Source organism: Antechinus flavipes, chromosome 1, assembly GCF_016432865.1.
Source record: "Antechinus flavipes isolate AdamAnt ecotype Samford, QLD, Australia chromosome 1, AdamAnt_v2, whole genome shotgun sequence".
Taxonomy (NCBI): domain Eukaryota; kingdom Metazoa; phylum Chordata; class Mammalia; order Dasyuromorphia; family Dasyuridae; genus Antechinus; species Antechinus flavipes.
Genome location: NC_067398.1, coordinates 582,840,795 through 582,857,072, shown reverse-complemented (window position 1 = coordinate 582,857,072; position 16,278 = coordinate 582,840,795). Strand labels below are relative to the sequence as shown.

General features: G+C 36.5%; 2 protein-coding genes and 1 non-coding gene across 3 annotated transcripts in view; 2 read left to right on the top strand and 1 right to left on the bottom strand.

Annotated features, from left to right (window-relative positions):
- Positions 1 to 3,040: 3,040 nt before the first annotated feature.
- Positions 3,041 to 7,533, top strand: RPL30 (ribosomal protein L30). The gene is made up of 5 exons (XM_051970899.1): positions 3,041 to 3,104; positions 3,213 to 3,265; positions 3,578 to 3,723; positions 6,427 to 6,557; positions 7,434 to 7,533. The coding sequence occupies exons 2-5, from the start codon at positions 3,245 to 3,247 to the stop codon at positions 7,481 to 7,483; spliced, it is 348 nt and encodes a 115-aa protein (XP_051826859.1). The 5' UTR covers positions 3,041 to 3,104; positions 3,213 to 3,244; the 3' UTR covers positions 7,484 to 7,533.
- Positions 7,008 to 7,141, top strand: LOC127546082 (small nucleolar RNA SNORA72). The gene has a single exon (XR_007949943.1). It is a non-coding gene; the product is annotated as a small nucleolar RNA SNORA72 (small nucleolar RNA).
- Positions 7,534 to 15,496: 7,963 nt separating the features above from the next.
- The window catches only part of MATN2 (matrilin 2), a 217,176-nt gene continuing 216,394 nt past the window's right edge, over positions 15,497 to 16,278 (bottom strand). Inside the window, exon 20 of the mRNA XM_051974444.1 lies at positions 15,497 to 15,968. Coding sequence (XP_051830404.1) covers positions 15,913 to 15,968 — 56 coding nt within the window. The 3' untranslated portion in view covers positions 15,497 to 15,912. The remainder of the gene's footprint in view (positions 15,969 to 16,278) is intronic.

The following is a 16,278-nucleotide window of genomic DNA, read 5'->3' as shown; positions in this document are numbered from 1 at the left end:
GAAAGTATTGTGTTTTACTCTTAGGGTGCAAATACAAATTCCATAATAGAAAATATGCCGCATTTTAAAATGATATATATGCCTATGACTATCAATGTTTTCCATGCTTTATTAGGCTAAAAACTTTTGAATATTCTTTTTCCTCACAAGAGGGTGCTCTTTCTTGTTTCTAACAGCAGCTTATAAAAATGCACACAAGGAGGCAAAACTTGGACTTGTTATATTTCCCTCATTAATTTAGTAACTAGAAAAACACATATACAGCATTATTTCTCATGGAAAGTACTCTTCTGAGTCTAAACCTATGATGTTTTATCACAGAGGGGAGTTCTAGATGAGGCTATTCCTTCTATGAACTCCTTCTGAGATTCTTAAAGAACAGTGACAGAATTACATAATAGTTTGAAGCAAAATTAATCTATGATTCGTTCATTTATTCTTCCATTACATAAACAATTTATTTAATTTCTACCACTTGCAACAAATTATGCTGAGTTAGGCAAAAAACGTGATCTCTGGAATTTTCAGTCTCATAAAGGTAACAAATAGAGAATTAACTACAACTCACACAAAATGTGAAATTCTTTGGCATTTTCTTTCTTTTGGTCTGGACCTATGAAGAAAATCCTTCCATATAAACTGGTATGTTCTTTGTAACTTAATTTGTAACTTTAAACTGTAGATGTAACTTAGAAAATTATCTACAGTATCCAAGACTGAGAAATATTAATATATAGTTTTTTTTTGGTTGTTGTTGCTGAGACAATTAGTTAAGTGACTTGCTCAGGGTCACACAGCTAGTAAGTGTTAAGTGTCTGAGGTCAGATTTGAACTCAGGTCACCTGACTTCAGGGATGGTACTCTATCCACTTGGCTACCTACCTGCCCCTATATAGTTCATTTTGAAAAAGAATATGATATTGTGAAGGAAGGCAGATGTGTGAGCCATTATTTACATTAAGAACTTTGGCAGGAACAGCAGAGTTCTCTCTCATCTTGCCAATATGAAGTATACATCAGCTTGAACAATGCTTCCATTTATCTATTAGATCTGAGTTCCTTTCCTGGTGGATCCCCTAACTGCCTCTGTTGAATCACCTTGTTAAGTACAGAAATAGCAGTAGCTGGGAAGAGGATTCAGTAATTTGATCTGATAAACATTTATTAAGCACGTTTGTGCTAGTTACTGTGCTAAATGCTAGGGTACAAAAAGACACAAAAGACAGTTTCTGCCCTCCCAGAGTTTACAATCTAATAAGGAGGAAACATGCAAACAAAGCAAGCTATATATAGAATAGGAATATTATCAAGAGGGAAGGCAGTGGAATTAAGAGAGTTTGGGAAAGACTTCCTGTACTCGGTGGGATTTTAGTTGGGGTTTAAAGAAAAGGAGAGCATTCAGCCAGGATTGTCCCCCGCAGTGCCAAGTATGGGAAATGGAATGTCTTATTCAGGAAACAGCCAGAAGATCAATGTCACAGGCAACAAGAGGATAGAAGAGTATGTATTAGGAAATAAGTTATAAGAAGACTGGAAAGACAGGAGGAGGTTGGGTTAAGAATGGATTTGAATGCACACACACACACACACACACAGTATTTGACATAATCGGACTTGTTCTTTGGGAGGGGAACTCTAAAACTTTAGTTTGAATGGAGAATGGATCAGATCGAGGAGAGACTCCAGGCAAGAAGACCCTCATATTGTAAGAATCCAGGTGTGGAGTGAGGAGTGGCAGTGTGAAAGGAGAAGCCAAGTTTTAGAGATGGTAACAGATTGGCTATAGGGTGTTTTTTTTTTTTTTTTTTTTTTTTTGGGGGGGGGGGGCGGGCGGGAGGGAAGTTTAACATAGTAAAGAATCCAGAATGACTCTTACCTAGTGAGCACGAGGGAATAAGAGGATGGTTATCCTATACAGTACAGGGAAAGAGACTGGGTGGGAGGAGGGAAAACATAAGGAGTTTTGTTTTGGATATGTTTAATTTAAGATGTTATCGGGACATCCAACTAGAGATCCAAGACTGGTCATTAGCAGAGATACTGGGGCAGAAAAGTGCACTAAGAAACATGGCATAAGAGTGGTAATTAAATCCACAAGAATTGATAAGATAACCAAGTGAAGTGGTACAGAGGGATAAAGTAGAGGATCCAGGACAGAACCAGAAGAGGGGCAGAAGGCACAAGTTACCCAGTGGTGCTCCCCCCCAAAGCGGGGCACCTCCCTTTAGGGCCTCTCCTCCTTGAATAGGCTCATCCTTCATGGGGGGAGTCGGGCTTTGTCACACACGTTGGCTATTTCCCCAGACCCACTACATGGGATGACAGATTTAGAGCTATGCTCAATCTAGGATCTGTGAATTACAAAAGAAACCCACCCCACCCCAGTATTTCAACATAATTGTTTTCCTTTTAATACTAATCCTTTCTGATATTCGGAGCTGTGGGTTTTTTGTTTTGTTTTGTTTTGTTTTGTTTTTGGTATCACTTTTTGTCAGCCTAGTGAAAATCTGTGGGCTCCTCAGAATGAAAGGGATTATAAAGGAAAACTATTATATTGGACTACAGAGCTGAGTGAGGGATGATAAAGGGATTGGACCCAGAGTCGGGAAGATTCAACTTCAAGGTAAACGCTTTTTTAAAGTCATAAAATGCGAGTAAATGCCAAAAACTATTTAAAAAAAAGAGAGAGAGAGAGACCCAATCCTCATTCATTTTACAGAGTATTAAGAAACTGAGGCTTAGGGTATCCCAAAATTCACCGCATCGTCCAAGTCCAAATTCAGCGCTTGGTCTTTCCTTCACGTACAGAACGAGGGGCTTGGCCTAGATCTCCCGGGATCCACGCCAAGAGTCTCCATCACTCCCATTCCCTGATCCTCGCCGCTTCCGATCCCTCCAGACGATCCCAGGCTCAGCCTGAGGGAGAAGACAAACCACGTGGGTGGCAACATAACAGCCACTTTAAGTAACAGCGGCAGACTACTTCCTCTTGTCCTCAGCTTGGCTCACACGTTCTTCCGCTTCCGGTCCCGCCCCTGAAGAGCGTTGCATTGTGGGACTTCCTTCCTTTCTCGCTTCCCGGCCATCTTGGCGGCAGGTCTCTGGTAAGTGGGCCTCTGGGCTCGGGGATGGCGTGGCTTTGGAGGTCGCGCGGGGTCGCGGGTGGGGCGTTCCAGATGCTAAGTGTTCCCCCCTGTCTCCCTACGCTCCAGGCTGAGGGTCCTCCCGCACCGCAGGCAGGAAGATGGTGGCCGCAAAGAAGACGGTGAGTGGGGCGGGCCCGAGCCGCTGGCGGCCTCCACACGTGGAGCTAGCCGGGCTCCAGAGGCCGCAACCGGGGACCGGAGGACTGGCGGGTGGGATCACGAGGGGATCACCATCTCCACTCCCCGCCACACAGGCACAAGCGGAATCTCCAGGGTGGAGAAGAGCGAAAGCCGGTTCCGGAAACGGAGAGCCTAGGCTGGGCTACTATAGGCATCCCGAGCCTGGAACCTTCCAGGCTGGCGGCGGGTTTGGGGGGTGAGCCGGGAGCGTGAAGCCCCGGAGTTAGAACAGTCTTAAATCTCTCCTGCAGAAAAAGTCGCTGGAGTCCATCAACTCGAGGCTCCAGCTGGTCATGAAAAGCGGCAAATACGTGCTAGGCTACAAACAGACCCTGAAAATGATCAGACAAGGCAAAGCCAAATTGGTCATCTTGGCCAACAACTGCCCAGCCCTGAGGTAAGTGGTCCTTTTGGCTGGCTGTGTGCTAAAGGAATCTAATGCGGGCTGTCTTCCCCACAGCGCTTTGGTGTTTTGGGGTTTGAAGGAAGAGGAGGAGAAGGGTGTCTGAAGTGGTTAGAAACTTGTCCGTACTCGAGAGTCAGGGAGACCCCCTACTCGGATCCTACTTCAAACCCACTTAGTATCTGTAGGATCCTGGGTCAGTCAGAAACTCTCCGAGCCTTTATTTACCCCGCTGTAAAAGATCCTGTCCTTCCTCACATGTTTGTGAGAATCCAGTGAGATGAAGTATGTAAAAGGTTTTGCAAAGTTTTAGGTAAATATCGGACTGTTTGAAAAACAACTTGTGAAGACTTGGTTTCAGATCCTGCCCTTGAACCATACAGTCCATGTGACCAGGAACTTAAACTATCTGAGCCTCACTTGCTGTGTGTGTGTGTGTGTGTGTGTGTGTGTGTGATAAAATTTGTATCTACGTTAGAGCATTGTTTTGAGAAAAGTACTTGAGATCTAAGAAATTGTGTTAATTAAACTTAGCTTGACTTAATTTGCAGTTTTTTTGCCATCATTGTTCTGAGCCGTGGGTTTTTTTTGATAATCACTTTTTATGGTGATTTTATGGGGCATTTTGAAAGGGAAAGAAAATATTTAGATTGCTCATTTTAAAGATCATCCTTCTACTAGGGCTTGTAAGTACGTTGATATATTTCTGATATATAGATTGGAAATTGGCGTACATAAAGCACACCATTGGCTCCTGGACTATGAATCTGTATTCTCTTTAAAAGAATTGGAATATTGGATCTGTAAGGGATCCTGTTTGCTTTTTATATTAGGCACTTAAATAAATGGTGAAATGAGTTTAGTTTCTTTATCTGTAATATGAGGGAGTTAGACCAAATGTAAGCTTTGTAAAGTACTTTATAAATATTGCCTCATTTTATTTTCATAACAATCTTGGGAGCTAGCTGTTAATCTTCATTTAGGGATAAAATGAGGTAGGTTGAGGTTGTGTGATAGGGACATTGGTAGTCAAGTTTTGAGGCAAGACTTGGGATTTCTGGATTTTTGGTCTCTTAAGTCCAGTGCTATACCTATGACACTCAGACTGCCTAGTATTATCTTACTTATATGTCTTAATGTAGTGGTGTCATACATAAAAAAACGGAGGTCTACTAAACCTAAATGGTTAAGACCACATAGAAAACCACATATTGATTTTTTGTAATTTTGCTAACTATTTCCCAGTTAAGCTTGTTCAGGCAGGGCATTTGGCACTTATTTAGAACAGTATTGCATGGAGGTGTTATTCTTGAGGTCTATAGAAATGTTACTGGTCCTAGAAAACTGCTTAGCTTCTCAAAATGTTTTTTGGAAATTTAAGACCTAAGGGAACATTTTTCAAAATATATTTTCCAGTTATTTTTTACTTGCCCATTTACTTATTGGCTTGTGTGAAAATTAACATAACCAGGAGTTTTGCCTCTTCCAGTCAGCTGGTTCTTATCCTTTAAGGCCCCTTTGAAGATTACTTTTGTGAAGGCACCTTTGACTACTCATTCAAAGTGATAGCTTTATTTTTTTTTTCCTGTACTGCTCATTTGTTCCTTATAATGGCTTGTAATACTAAGCATATGCTTTTATGTATATCTAAATATGTGCATATCATCATTTAAATTGTAGGTTCTCAGAGAATAGCAGCCAGTCAGTAAACATTAAGCACCCACTATATGTCAGGCACTGTGCTAAGCATTACAACCAGCAACCTCAGACTGTTTTGGTCCTTTGTGTATGTATCCCTTTCCAACTTTGTCACATAGTAAGCATTCAATAAATTGCTTCTTATAATTTTTTGCATTCTCATCTGTACTTTCTGGATTCCCTGACTTCAAGTCCCAGCTAAAATGTCACTCTCTATTATTTCCACTTTGGCTTGTATATATCTTGTTTGTAAATAGGTACTTGTATTCTAACATTCCTCATTCCATAGTATGAGTTTGAGGATAATGGTTTTCAGTCATGGCTGACTCTTTGTGATCCCATTTGGGGTTTCTTGGCAGAGAATTGCTCAGGGACACAGTTAATATCTGAGTAGCTGAGGCTTCATTTAAACTCAGAAAGATGAATTTAAGGCCTCTCCAGGCCTCTCACTTTATCTCTCTGTTAAGATTAATAGTAAAATTTAAATTTCTTTACTCTAAATTTAAATTTAAAAATTATAAAAAAGACTTCTGAATTTTTACTCTTTTCAACAAACATTAAATAGACATGCATAAAACTTAAATATACTGAAAGCAAAGAAAAAATACTGCACAAATCCTACTGAGAGGAAGTAGGGGAGGTCCCTTGTCCAATAAAGGATGCACTGGGGATATTCTAAGCAGGAGGCAGTTTTCCAAAGGAATCCACCAAGTATTTCTATTGTGACTCTTGAAATATAGGTTAGTAGGAAAAATTTTAACTGTAGCTGAATATGACATAATAAGAAAACTCAGCAGGTCAGTGTTGGACTTGGCTTTACATTGTCCAATTTGATTTTATTGGGTTATAGTGTATGTGAAGATGGGGAAGGGAGCATGAGAGGTAACTTTGGAAAAGGTAAGTTGAAGTATGAAGTAGTTTTGAATTAGGCCTTTAGTGGGCAGTGGCAAATCTTCATTTAAAGTGAATGGGCTAATCTGTCATTTATTTTATCTTCAGGAAATCAGAGATTGAGTATTATGCTATGTTGGCCAAAACTGGAGTGCATCACTACAGTGGCAACAACATTGAATTGGGTACAGCATGTGGGAAGTACTACAGAGTATGTACACTAGCTATCATTGATCCAGGTATGTTTATTAAATCAGTTTTGTTAGCTATATATGTGCACTCTATAATTCCCCTTTTAACAATTATGTGTTCAAGTACTTATGTGCCAGGAACCATGATAAACCTCAGTATTATGAATTAGATTGTGGATGTTTAAAAACAATCTTTATACACCTTTAAAATTTTATTGGGGACAAGGAAAAATTAATTATAATGACATTTTCTTGGGGAAGGATTGGTGAATGTATAGAATTTCTGGGCTGCTGAGGTTTTTATACTTTAGAACAGAATAATAGGGCTTTCCCAAGAGAATAGCTCTTATACATGATGTGATTTTAAGGAATTGGTGTTTAGAAAGAGGAATTGTAAGTATCATTGATGCCTAGAAAAGATAAGGAGCTCACTGCTTCAGAATAAAATCTAAAGTTATAAGCAGTCTAATGATTTCAGTGGCGTTTTAGTTTAGTGTCTTGCGAATATTCTCGCTGGCCTGATATTATTGTGATCTGGTCAGGCTAGACATTCGCTAAATTAAGACCATGCATTGTGTCTCCAGAACTAGTTCTTTTCCCTAGTTTTGGTTTTATAAATGCTGGTAACAAACTAAAGGTAGGATATATTTTCTTTGGTTTGACTGCTGTTAACTTCTGTGAATAGAAACTAGGGTGTTAGTTTTTTTTAATGATTTTCTTCCCTCCCCCCCAAAAAAAAAATCTGAAAGGAAGATTGCCCTTGGGGAGACAACTATGTACCCCTAATAGAGAGTTAACAATTAAATATTAATGTAAATTTCCAGGGAGAATATGTTAACTTTTGATTATGACTGATAAGTTTAATACTTTCATTGGTTGTCTTAATGTAAATTGTAACATTATTTTGTTTTTTAAATTTTCTAGGCGATTCTGATATCATTAGAAGCATGCCAGAACAGACCAGTGAAAAATAAGCTGTACAAAAATAATCTTTAATAAACTGGCCAGAACCTCTTTTAAAAAAGTTGTATGCATTACTATTTATTTTCCCTTGTAGAAATGGGAATTTTTATTTGCTCTATTTTTTCATTCCTGTATACAGACTTTATTATCTTTTTATAGCATTCTTTTTCCACATTCTAGCCTATGGTACAAATATAAATCACATTTAAAACTCTTTTTAACCAAAATTTAATATTCCAAAAAATTTTATTATAGTTTTTAATCAATAGCAAAAGTTTTCAAAATCTGTATCTCTGGCTCTTATGTACAAAAAAAGGCCATAACATCTGTGCTTTTTTTTTTTTTTTTTTTTTTTTTTTTTGGCTGAGGCAATTGGGATTAAGTAACTTGCATGGTCACACAGCTAGGAAGTGTCTGAGGTCAGATTTGAATTCAGGTCCTCCTGACTTCAGGATTGGTGCTCTATCCCCTGTGCCACCTAACTACCCCAATGGCCAGTTTTTTTAAGTTCAGCAATTTAATCCTGAATATTGTTAAGTTGTAATGACCAAATGTTATTATTGTTACAATGTTAATATGTTATAATGTTAAATATTGTTAAGTTATAATAACCATCTTTTTGGGACCCCAAAAAGATATAATACAACAACTCCCATCTTCACAGAACACTAATATAAAATTTCTCTTGATGCAATTTTTTTTTCCCTCTTTTTTAAAATTAGAGCCTATTTTCGAAGTAGATGCACGGATACTTTTTCAACATTGATCCTTGCATAACCTTTTGTCCCAAAATTTCCTCTTTCCTCTACCCTCTCCCCTAGATGGCAAGTAACCCAATATATGTTATACATGTTAAAATACATGTTAAATCCAATATATGTTTACAATTATCTTGCTGCATAAGAGATCAGATAAAAAAGTAAATGAATAAGAAAACAATGCAAATGAACAACAACAAAAAGACTAAGAATGTTATGTTATAATCCACACTCAGTTCCCATAGTCCTCTCTAGGTATAGATGGCTTTCTTCATCATGAGATCTTTGAAACTGGCCTGAATCATCTCATTGTTGAAAAGAGCCATGTCCATCACAATTAATCATGTATAATGATCTGGTTCTGCTCATTTCATTTAGCATCAGTTCATGTAAGTCTTCCCAGGTCTCTCTAAAATCATACTGTTGATCATTTCTTATAAAACAATAATATTCTATAACATTCATATACCATAACTTATTCAGCCATTCTCCAACTGATGGGCATCCATTCAGTTTCCAGTTTCTTGCCACTACATAAAGGGCTGCCAGAAACATTTTTGCACATGTAGGTCCCCCTCTCGCTTTTAAAATCTCTTTGGGATACATCCCCAAGTAGAAACACTGCTGGCTCAAGGGGTATGCACAGTTTGATAATTTTTTTATCAGTTATTCTCTAAACTATATATTCTATTTCCATGTCTTGGCAAAAGTTGTCTCCTTAGGAAAAGCTGCAATGGCCTTCACTCAGACTATATAATCCCTTATACTATTTAAAAATCATTATACCTGCCCTCAAGCTCAGACATAATTCTAGCCTCTGTTACTCATTTTCAGGGCACAACTCAGGTGGTACCTCCTTAATAAAGCTTCTTTGATCTCCTTTTCCCCCTCAATCTTCCCCATATATTATCACTCCTCAAATTAATCTTCACTTAATTTTTTTTATTATAGCTTTTTATTTACAAGACATATGCATGTGTAATTTTACAGCATTGACCTTTTGCAAAACCTGTTCCATCTTTTCCCCCTCATTTCCCCCACCCTCTCCCCTAGATGGCAGTTAGACCAATACATGTTAAATATGTTAAAGTATATGTTAAACACAATGTATGTATACTTATCCATTCAATTACTTTGCTGCACAAGAAAAATCGGACTTAAAAATAAGGTAAAAATAAACTGAGAACGAAAACAAAAATGCAAGCGGACAAAAACAGATGGAGTGGAAATGCTAAGTTGTGGATCACACTCATTTCCCATAACTCACTGGGTGTAGCTGGTGTATTTTTTTCTTCATAACAATGCTTAATATAAAACCATGTTGAATGTTTCAGATATTGTCTCCTTTATTTCAGATTTTAAGAACCTCAAAACTTAAATTAATTTTGCATAGTAATCCTTAGTCTCTTGTTTTTATGGAGGTGAAGGAGATATTTCATTTATTCTAGTGCTGGCGGTTTTATTTAATAAATTTATAATGTTAGTGCTTGAAAGTGTTGTGTTACTGTATTTGTGTTTAATAATCCTTCCACTCCCACTGCCCAAGTTTTTATATCTTTTCATTTTGCTTAGAGATTTTAAAAAATGCACAGAGTGTTGCAAATGTTAACATTTTTTCAAGGATGCAGTGATTAATGGGTAGGTTTTTTTTCTTTTTGTCTGTAGTAACACATTGGTCTAACGCAAATATTCTGCATTCTGTTTTTGTATCATGGACCCCTTTAGATTCAAATGCATAAAGTACATAAGGCTACAAATATATTGAAGTATAGTAGAAATATATTCAGAAACGTAGGTAGAGAAAGTAATAGAGTGCTAAAGTCAGAAAAATCAAATTCTGATTCTGGCATCAATTATGACTCCCAAGAAAATGTTCATTTGTAAGATGGGGAAAATAATAGCATTTGCCTTATTGTATTGTGAGGGTCAAATGTATGTAGAAATCCTTTACCATTCAATACAAATCTCTGGTATTTAACAAATACATTTAAGTGTTATTTGGTTTTCCTCAAACATATAACCCTAATTCTATGCACTTTGAAATTTACCTATTTTTCATGCTATTTACCTTATTTTACAAATATTTGAGATTTTGCTACATATGTATGGAGATAAAAATAAAAGCTCTATTCTGCAAGCCTTGCCATTTAATAGGAAAATTAAGACACATCTGTAATATAAAATGGAATGTTGCAAGTTCTTTGGGAAAGAGCCAGATAAAGTTCTATTTTTTTTTACCAGTGGGTTCAAGAAAAGCCTCATAGCAGAGGTGGACAACTAAACAGCCTTGGACAAGTAGACTTTTGGCAATTAAAAATGGGGTAGGAGAGGAAAAAGGCTTGTAGCAAGTTAAATTTAGGGGAGAATGAATAGTTCTTTTTGCCTGTAGTGTCAATTTCACAAAAGGGCCAGATTGGAGTACCTGGCTAGGCTTCTTGGGGACCCTTACTGTGCTTTCTTTTTTCAAGTCACTTTGCTATTTCAGCACTTCAAGAACAGTTCATGTGCAGACATCAGAGACTTCAAATTTTGTCTTTCATACAAGGATGTCTCAACTGGTCCAGTGTCTCTCTAAGCCAGGATCTGATCCATGATAAATTTATCCCCTTAAAATCCTTGCACATCATAGGTACTTAATAAATGTTGAATTCTCTAGGGATTCAAGTTTATTAAATAACCTCATGTAACATTGGGAAAGATTTTTTTGAAAGTCAAATGAACATATTTTTGCTTTAAATAAGTTAAACTTATTTAACTTCAGAAATGCTATCGAGTTGTAAAGTTCATCATTTTCATTATATATTATGATATATATCATTATCAAAAAATGGTGATATAGCTATATAGCTGCTTATTCCTATTATGTTGTCTACATTTTACACTCCCTGTCTCTTCAAAAGATTATTTGGGTGTGTCAATATTCCTACCTATCTTAATTCATATTTAAGCTATTAAAAGTGTAAAACTGAACCAAAATTTTTGGGAGGTTGATTTCCTCAGGGCAGCTTCTGTAAACTGGCTCATTAAAATTTTGGTGCCCTTTTTGGTTCTAGTTAAATTCAATAAACATTGCCTGGGGTATTAAAAAAAATGTCCTCAAAGAGCTTACTACAAATTATGGAAGGTGCTGTAGGTTAAGTATAGAAGTGGAAGTAAAAAAGGAAAAATGTTTTTCATTCTGATGCTCATTCTCCTTAACCAGTTAATTGTTCAGTTTCCAAGTTACAGCTCTAAAAGTAGAGGTGGCAAATGACTTGCTTTACATCTCCTGAAACTTTTTTCCTTTCCTGCGCCTCCCACCACTAACATGTCAGACATGTTAGACAAAAAAGAATGCTAAAAAATCATCTCCAAGCTGCTTCAAAGCTCATGTTGATTGAGGTGATAAAAGCTTTTATTTGGAGATAACTTTGCTGTTAACCATGTATCTAATACAGAGAGCCATTACACTATGGCCTTCCTTATGGAGGTGGAAGACCGAATATGGACAGTACATCTAACTTTCATTTCCAAAGTGCCTAGCATAGAGTGGATATTTAATAAATGCGTTTTGATTGGTTCACTGTCAAGTGGGTTGATTTATTGATTTACTTTTGTTAAACTAATTCCCATCACCACCCCTACTTTTCAGTCTTTTTTTATGTGGGATTGAAAGGATATGTTTGGAAATGACCATGTAAAAAAATGATTTTCATAATTATCAAAATGAAGTATATAATGAATATATGAATAATATAGATTTTTTAGGCCTACCATTTTCCAACAAGGTTCTAACTTGGAGAGTCAATTGAGTCTCATTTGAGATCAATCAATTCTTGACATCTGTGTATGTTAAATGAATCAAAGATTGTAGAACTTATTCCTATCACATAACTCCCCATCCTCACTAATAATGACCCCTAAGATTTGAATCAATTATTGAAGAACTTTTCCCACAGGACTGGACAATACCCATATTGTTTTCTTCACTTTGAAAGTGATTAATTCAACCGCTATTTGATCTCTAAAAATCTGTCTTTAGGTCTGCTTTGTGCAGCTTCAGTTGTTCACAGTTTAGAGACCAATATAGTAAAATTCTGTTAGTATTACTTGGTAATTGCCAACATTAATTGGTGGCAGCAGGTGGATATAGATGTGAAGCCTTGAGCACTCCAGTAGATAGACTAAGTGCCAAGGGACTTTTTCTGGAGTCCCAACTCACCTTGTTGCTTTTTTCTGGACCTGATTAGGGACCCTTTTTGGATACTGAAGTGTAACTTAGCTCCAGAAGGCCTGGGCTCTAGCTCGACTTGTTATCTACCACTATTTATTAGCTATACATCTTTGGGCCATTCAATTTTAGCCCATTTTCTTCATCTATTAAATGGGAATAATTAATACTAGCTCTGTTTCACACCCAGGTATGAGAATCAAGTAAAATTATTGAAAATGTATAAGGATATAAGATCCTATTATATTTTTCCTTTATTCAACTGAAAACCATTCTTGAAGTTTTTAGAAAAAACAGGTGGCATAGTATAGTACAGAGTATAATAGAGAATGCTGAACTTACTCCCTTATTCTAGAAACTCCTCATGGCATGTAAGATAAAATTACAATTCTTCTTTGGAATTTAAAGCACTTCAAAATTTTGTTGCACCCTAGCTTTCTAGAGTGCATATTCCAACCAGCTTCAATTACTTTTTATTCCCTGTACACAATTTTCCATGTCTCACTTCTGCCTTTTTATAGACTATCCTTGTGCCTGGAATGCAGTCCTTCCTCACTAAAAGAAGGAGAAAAGAATAGTTTCCTTCAAAAACCAGCTCAAATGTCAAACTAGATGAAGCCTATCCAAATCACTGCTGCCAAATTTATTTGTATTTCTTATATTAAAAGGAATATAACATAGTGAATAGAGAGGAAAACCTGGATTCAAGTCCAGCTTCTTACACCGACTGAAGTCTAATTGTGTATACGTTCCTTCTCAAACCTCTAATAGAATAGAATGTTTTTTTTTATTTCTGTCTTTGTCACCTCAGTCTATAGATACCTGGATCCTAGTAGTATGCACTAAATAAATATTTGTTCAGTGAATAGCTTTAAGTCAGAAGAAACAAGTTCAAATCTTGTTCTTAGCACATAACTAACTGAATGGTCAGGGACAAGGCATTTAATCTCTTTGCCCATTTCTTTATCCATAAAATGGAGATATCACTTATTCCTATTTTACAGAATTGATGTGAAAATCATATAAGATGGAAGCACTTTGTAAATCTCCAAGCATAACAAGTGTTTGCTGTTGTTAAAAATAATGTTTTTTGAAATGTAGTGATTGAATTGGATCACTGAGTCTAAATCTGATTGCTAAACAGCTGTATTCTTCATAGCCACCAGAGGGAGCCTGGCTACACAAAATCTAAAAGTGGAGGCTTATTTATGACAACAGAATGGAGCCATCTGGAAACAATTTCAATCTATCTTACTGAATTCTTTGCTGTTTTTGTGGCTCTGTGATCTCACTGATGCAGCTACTCTCTCCATCCACGTAGACTACATTGCATCCATATCAGCTCGTAAATCCTCTATGTGTGGTCTGCCCCACTAGAAAGAGCCTTTCTTCTGCTTCTTTTAATGTCTTGCTGGTAGCAGTTTAGCATTTGGACTGTGTAGTTCTCATTCTTGCCACTGACATCTCCTTTTCCAGTGACATGTCCTTTATACTTTCTAACTACTTTTTGAAAGTTTACAGCCCACTCACCTCCATATTATAAGTTTTTCTGTTGCCTAAGGATCATCTGCAATTTTGAGTCTAGAGATAGTTGTGTTCTGCAATTCTCATTTATGTAGCATCATTGAGTCTTAATCATTCTGTGGAACATGATGCTATTGACCATCTTCTCCACTGTATCTGTTTTCATATGTAGCCATAGACCTTGGCATTAAGTAATAATAATAGCTAATATTTATATAACTTTTAAGATTTGTAAAGCACTTTACACATATTAGCTCTCCTGAACATCACAACAAAAGTAGATGATTGCAACTTCATCTTATGGATGAAGAAATAGTTTGAAAAAGATTAAAGGTCAGTTAGTAAATATTTATTTAACTTGTCCCAAGCCACAGAGGGAGATAAAACTCAAACTTGGATCTCTCCTCATTAAGTTTATAACTCTTAGCCCTACTTCTTACTTTCTCACACCATTTGTAATCTTTTCCTATTTTTTTTTTTTTTTTTTTTTTTTGCGGGGGGAAGGGAATCCTTTCCTCTTAGAAATTTTCTTTAAAGTTTAAGTGCTATTAAATTGTCACATCCAACATATATTTCATCTCTATGTATTTTGTTAAATCCATATACTCACTCTTCCTTATCTTCATCTTCAGCCTGATTGTGCTGGGTCCAGTATCTGTGATATTTATTTGGTATCCTTAAATTTTATGTGTAAGTGCTTTCACTTACTTTTATAAGCCACACAAAATTTTTTGTAGTCTGTTTTTCCCCTCTCTTTTCCCTGTTTTATAAGTGACATAGGGTGTGATCTTTTTCTTTCTTTCTTTTTTGCTGAGGTAATTGGGATAAAATGACTTGTCCAGGGTCACACAGCTAAGAAGCATTAAGTGTTTGAGACCACATTTGAACTCAGGTCCTCCTGACTTTAGAGGTGGTACTTTATCTACTGAGCCACCTAGCTGCCCCTGGTGTAATCTTTTTCTATTGCTGTTCAGACATTTTTTAGTTGTGTCCAACTCTTCATGACTCCATTTGGGGTTTTCTTGGGAAAAATACTGGAGTGGTTTGACATTTCCTTCTCCAACTCATTTTAAAGATGATAAAACTTACGGCAAACAGAGACTTGTCAGGGGTCACACAGCTACTAAGTGTCTGAGGCCAGGTTTGAACTCCTGAAGATGAGCCTTCTCACCAGGCTCAGGCTCTACCCACTGAACCACCATAGGTGCTCTGTTCTTTCCTTAAATATTTCACAGGTGAACTTATACACTAAAATAGCATCACTTTTATTTGCCACAATTCTCCATTTAGTAAAGAGATCAAATATTTGCTGGTTGAGATGATTTCTAGCCTCTTTTGGATACCTTATTGTGATGACTTTTAAGTCAGAGCTCTCAATATATATATATATATATATATATATATATATATATATATCATATGGTATATATATATATATATCAAGTTAATCTAAATTTTTTAAAAATACCATACTCTTTAGATTTTCCTAAGGGTGATGTTCAATTATAGTAAAAAAAAAAAAAAAAAAAAGACCGAGTTAATAAGTGGTTTATTTTGTTGTCAAATGAAGTATTGGCATACTTAATTTGTAAGGGAAGAACAGGTAGTGAAATTATGTGCATCATATATGACAAAAAGACCTTTTAAAATGCCCACAAATATATTTTCCAAAACAATAATATTTGCTGGGTAGCTTATTTCTTTTCAGTTGGTTGAATTCTACTTAGAATCCAGTATGGTTGCTTTCTAAATGTATTTCTACAAGTTAGTGTGCTTTTGTCTTAGTTTCACATGGAATCTAACACTGAATATCTACCCCAGAAATGTCTGGGGGATTTGAAAATGTTACAGATTTAGCACCTGGAGCTTCATGGCTCTAATCTGCTTTCACCATAATTCTGTCTAGCATGATAATTCTGCATATAAACACGTAGATGGGTTCAGATCTTCATCTGTATCTGAGGCGATTTTCCAGGACTTCCATTCTCCTTGTCATTTCTTCCAGTAAACCATTGGTTAAGGAAAGAAAGAAGCATCCAAAGTTCATTGTTTTTTTTGGTTGCTCAATCCAAATTCACATGCATAGGGTTATTCACATTAAATTTGGAGGGCCTTCCACCAGAAAACAAAGAAACCCATGCCTTTTCCCATTGCTAACATGTTCTCAACCATATTCATCACCTTACAGTCTTTTTTGTTTTCTTTTGTTTATTTAATGTTTTAATTTTCCCCAGTTATATATAAAATAATTTTCTTTTACATTTGTTTTTAAAACTTTGAGTTCCAGATTCTCTCTCTTCCTCCCCATACTCTC

What these genes read in the sequence shown, in the direction of transcription:
- RPL30 (XM_051970899.1), top strand. Translation starts at nt 3,245, where the DNA reads ATGGTGGCCGCAAAGAAGACG. An exon ending in TGGTGGCCGCAAAGAAGACG is followed by an intron (nt 3,266 to 3,577) that starts GTGAGTGGGGCG and finishes TCTCTCCTGCAG; the next exon opens with AAAAAGTCGCTGGAGTCCAT. An exon ending in AACAACTGCCCAGCCCTGAG is followed by an intron (nt 3,724 to 6,426) that starts GTAAGTGGTCCT and finishes TTTTATCTTCAG; the next exon opens with GAAATCAGAGATTGAGTATT.